The 5,357-nt window shown below is 34.2% G+C and overlaps 1 protein-coding gene across 1 annotated transcript in view; it reads left to right on the top strand.

The window, feature by feature from the left end:
• Positions 1-4,990, top strand: part of LOC106474627 (ankyrin repeat domain-containing protein 23-like) — a 12,141-nt gene extending 7,151 nt beyond the window's left edge. Inside the window, exons 2-3 of the mRNA XM_022402940.1 lie at positions 2,002-2,242; positions 4,763-4,990. Of these exons, the coding sequence (XP_022258648.1) occupies positions 2,002-2,242; positions 4,763-4,969 (448 nt within the window). The 3' untranslated portion in view covers positions 4,970-4,990. The remainder of the gene's footprint in view (positions 1-2,001; positions 2,243-4,762) is intronic.
• The last annotated feature ends 367 nt before the right edge of the window (positions 4,991-5,357 follow it).

The following is a 5,357-nucleotide window of genomic DNA, read 5'->3' as shown; positions in this document are numbered from 1 at the left end:
AATATTACTAATACAACAAATAACACCAACACACATATCAACAGTAGAACAAGTAGTTTTAATAAAACAAGTAATTTAAACACAATAAGTACTACAAATAGAACAGATTTAATTAGTACAACAATATTACTAATACAACAAATAACACCAACACACATATCAATAGAAGAACAAATAGTTTTAATAAAACAAGTAATTTAAACACAATAAGTACTACAAATACAACAGATTTAAGTAGAACAACAATATTATTAATACAACAAATAACATCAACACACATATCAACAGTAGAACAAGCAGTCTTAATAAAACAAGTAATCTAAACACAATAAGTACTACAAATACAACAGATTTAAGTAGAACAACAATATTATTAATACAACAAATAACACCAACACACATATCAACAACAGAACAAATAGTTTTAATAAAATAAGTAATTTAAACATAATGAATACTACATATTCAAGTAATTCCAAGAGCTAGTTTTAAAATATTCCCACAAAACTATAAAGGAGCTCCAGCCATTCCTAAGTTTAAACTTATTTGTTTGTTCAATTTCGCTTAAAGCTACTCAAAGGCTATCTGCACTAGCTGAAGGGATAGAGTAGAGGTAGAGGCGGCTATTTAACAGCACCCGCCGTTAACTTTTGGGCTACTCTAATCCAACAGGAACAAAAATGCGGGATGCGAACCATAGATTCACGGATCACAAGTTTGGCACGCCAAGCCGAGACGACGTTCGTGTTAACATTAACAGAATTCATATTACTACAAATATTACTAACGAAACACAGAAGAAACCAGACGTTCGTAATTAGCTGTTCATTTTTCATTTGAGAAGGGTTGGTTGTATTTTCTATACGTGCTTTTTTCTAGTTTGAGTTCACGGTTATTGGGAACGGATATTTGAAGTAATTAGAACTTGCCACATGTTTTATTTGAGTTAAGTAATTGAAAGTGAACTCGTGAACGTGTTTTGTTTTTCATGAAAAAATATGGGCTGTTCCCACTGTTTCCAACTTCCGGACCTGCAACTAGCTCACCAAAATCATTTCACCACACCCTACAGGTTAGTTACTGAAACGTGGAAACGCCACCCAGCGTAAACTGCTTCCTCAACTTTGATCTAGTTGTAACTAAGTTGTTTTAGACATTTTGTTTTTCAGAAAACGGTACTTCTTCACTAATGTTTGTGTCACTTAACGTTCTGAACAGTACCCTCTTCTTTAATGTGTGTAACTTAACGATCTAAACAGTACCCTCTTCTTTAATGTGTGTAACTTAACGATCTAAACAGTACCCTCTTCTTTAATGTCTGTGTCACTTAACGTTATAAACAATAGTATTTTCTTTAATTCTTGTGTCACTTAACGTTCTAAACAGTACCCTCTTCTTTAATGTATGTGTCACTTAACGTTATAAACAGTACCCTCTTCTTTAATGTATGTGTCACTTAACGTTATAAACAATAGTATTTTCTTTAATTCTTGTGTCACTTAACGTTATAAACAGTACCCTCTTCTTTAATGTGTGTAACTTAACGATCTGAACAGTACCCTCTTCTTTAATGTCTGTGTCACTTAACGTTCTATAAAAGTCATCTTATTTAATGTTTTTGTCACTTAACCTTCTAAAAATACCCCCTTCTTTAATGTATGTGTCACTTAACGTTATAAACAATAGTCTTTTCTTTAATTCTTGTGTCACTTAACGTTATAAAGAAATACCCTCTTCTTTAATGTATGTGTCACTTAACGTTATAAAGAAATACCCTCTTCTTTAATGTATGTGTCACTTAACATTCTAAAGATATACCCTCTTCTTTAATATTTATGTCTCTTAACGTCCTGGGTAATAATATTTTTAACGTCTGTGTCACTTAACGTCCTAAATCAATATATTTCCATTTAATGTTTGTGTCACTTAAAGTATTAAAACATTACTCTTCCTAAAACTTTTGTGTCGCTGAACTTTCTAAATAAATACCCTTTTTTGCAGGACCTTGGAAGCTGTTGAATTTCTAGTTGGAAGGTATGGGCTAGGCATTCTGACTGAACGAGATGATCTAGGTCACACACCAGCCCACTGGGCATGTATCGGTGGTCATGCTGACATTCTGGAATATATGGTGGAACATGGCGTTCCAGTGGATTCTCCTAGTCTGAGTAAAGTAGCGGCCCTCCCTATTCACTGGGCCTGTGTCCACGGTCACATTTCTGTAGTCGATATTCTGATACAGGTACGTGAATAAGGCTTAACGTGTCCAGAGTAAAATTTGTACAAGTAACGAAAACGACTTTTGTGAAAAGGAAAGAACTGTAGGGATGACTATTGTCAATCCTTCAAAAACAACGTAAACAAGATGGTTGGGATAGCATTTATATAATTCCTACTATTATGTAGGGATGATGAAAATACCATCCCTACTATCTTGTTTTTGAAGGATTGATATTAGCCATCCCTACATTTCTTTCCTTCCTTTTTTTTGAGAAGTTTTTTCTTTACTTGTTGTTTAACGCAGTGTTTCAATAGACACAGGAAGGTTGTATTTATAACCACGTTCTAAGTACAATGAGGTTCCAAACTGTAATATTTATTGTTTACATATTATTAGCTAGTATTTCCTGTTTCTACTTGTACTTATGCATTCTAAAAGAACACCAAACTTCAGTAAAAAAGCTAACTTCAAGGGGTAATCATAACATCGTTTACAGTAGAATTATAATTTTTTTAGTTACTACTAGTTATTAATAATACTTATAAAAGCGGATTCTCCGTTTGAAACTATGTCACCTCAGTGAAACTGGTTGACACCATTGTTTTGGTTTTTCAGTTATCATGTAATAAAAAATAAGCAGAAGAAAGAAGAACAAGAAATTCAAACTTTTTAGTATGATATTTACAGACATTCCCAGAACTTGTGACTCGGTCATTACATAGATATTGTTATAAAAGTAAACACTGTATAGTATTGTAAAGTTCTGATGACTTATTGAGGAAACATTTAAAATACCATCTCGATGAACAATCCGAGCCATCCTTACATAGACAGTGGTGCCACCTGCCTGATACAAAAAGTATTTATACAGAAAAATGTATCTACTGAACTAAACAATTCAGCAGACTGGTTGGCATAATTCTGTAATTTACATTATTAGTTAGGTAGATTAAACTAATCTCGGTTATTCGACAGTGCCATGCCGTCTCGAGTAGTCTTATGACTGGAGGTTTAAACTGCAGCACTTTCCATGTAATGAGATTCTTATAGCGAGATTGTTAAATGACGTACAGCCAAAGAACACGTCATTCTGTAAAAGGGTTGTTTGTTTGTTTGTTTTGAATTTCGCGCAAAGCTACACGAGGGCTATCTGCGCTAGCCATCCCTAATTTAGCAGTGTAAGATTAGAGGGAAGGCAGCTAGTCATCACCACTCACCGCCAACTATTGGGCTACTCTTTTACCAACGAATAGTGGGATTGACCGTCACATTATAACGCCCCACGGCTGAAAGGGCGAGCATGTTTGGTGAGACGGGGATTCGAACCTGCGACCCTGTAAAAGGAAGTTTCCATTCCTGTGATCATGTCGTTATAATTAATTGTGGCTATTTCTGTGGGCATATTTTCGTAACATTTTAATCTCATTAATATCTACCTTTGAGCATTGTTAGGTTTTACCTCTGTGTGGATGGGCCGGATTCTTTACAGTAGGTGTCTGTGACTTGTTGGTGATCATTTCGACAATAAACGGACAGCACACAATCCACTTGTTTTAAAATGATATATACAAAACAAGTCAAACGTATGTACAAAATTCTGTTACACTATTGGTTATCACAGTTGTTTCTTTTCATCAGAAGTCCACACTGGTTGGTTCAGTTACTTTAGATCACAATTGACAAGATGAATCATTCTTCTCTACTCTGTTATTACAATACAGTCTGTGGTATTTTAACTTTCACTAACTTTCTAACTTGTACTAACTTGGTCCCCTCTACATATATCTATTGCTCGACTGAGGCCAAGAATTTTCTACAAACTACGTGAAGTTATGGTGTAACAATACTCAGTGAAACAACGAGAGAAACTTAGAGGTTTCTAGTTACATGACGTAACAATATAACAACCATCAACTATTGAACTACACAATTTATGACTTGTACACAGTTATATAAACAAACCTGCTGGTTATCGCTTCTAAAAATACTAAAATTAATATTTGTGCTTTATAACTATGTATATCATAAGCTGCATGTTCAAAAAGAAATACAAACACGACAAAAAAATTTGGGATAGGACTTTAAATTTTATTAAAAATGTTCAGAATGTGGACTTTAAGAACTGGATTAAAGACGAAAGTGATGTTCTCAATAGGTTAGAGAAACAAGAAAGTTTGTTGGTTCGTTTATTTGTTATTATGCACAAAGCTACACGATGGGCTGTCTGGGCTCTGCCCACCACAGGTATAGAAACCCGGTTTCTAGTTTAGTAAGTTCGCAGACATACCGCTGTGCCACTGGGGGGGGGGGGGCGACAAGAAAGAGAAAAAACTCTGAAACGTAAGTTTGAAACCTTAGTTAATAAATACTCATATTTACATCAATGAAGCGAGATCAGATCTCAAACAAAGTAATATAACCGTAGACGATGGTATTAACTTGGATGATAAAACTAAATCGTTACTCAGTCGAGAACCGAATTTTACAGTTCCAACTACACTAGATGATTATATAGAATTAGATATTTTATGATCATTACAGCAAACTTTCCATAAAATACGACAACGAGAAAAGCATTATTTACAAATCCAAGATGGAAGTAGTGAAGATTCACCAGAACAAAGAGAAGAACACCAACCGTCTGTTAACCAACTTTCCAACCCACCTTTTGACTATCCTAAGACACCAGCAAGTGAAAGGACAGAAGATAAAAAAAGACACCATGACAGAACTTTAAAAAAAGTGTAGAGTATCTTAGGGAAATTTCATGATTACACAATGAAACCTAATTTATCTTTCCAAGATACGAAAGCTCTCTATAACTTAAAAGGTAACACCAACATTATAGTTAAATAATCTGATAAAAGTAAAGGATTTGTGGTGTTAGTGAAGGATAGTTTTAAGCGAAATATTTCTACTCATTTATCAAATGATGATAACTATTTAAAATTAGTGAATAGTCTAGAACCATATAATTCTACGGCCATCCTAAAGATCATAAGTCTGGTTTACCCAAAATTAGTGAATAGTCTAGAACCATATAATTCTACGGCCATCCTAAAGATCATAAGTCTGGTTTACCCAAAATTAGTGAATAGTCTAGAACCATATAATTCTACGGCCATCCTAAAGATCA

This window comes from Limulus polyphemus, unplaced genomic scaffold (genome assembly GCF_000517525.1).
Source record: "Limulus polyphemus unplaced genomic scaffold, Limulus_polyphemus-2.1.2 Scaffold7457, whole genome shotgun sequence".
NCBI lineage: Eukaryota > Metazoa > Arthropoda > Merostomata > Xiphosura > Limulidae > Limulus > Limulus polyphemus.
The sequence above is the reverse complement of the archived record's forward strand: the minus strand, read 5'-3'. Positions and strand labels throughout refer to the sequence as shown.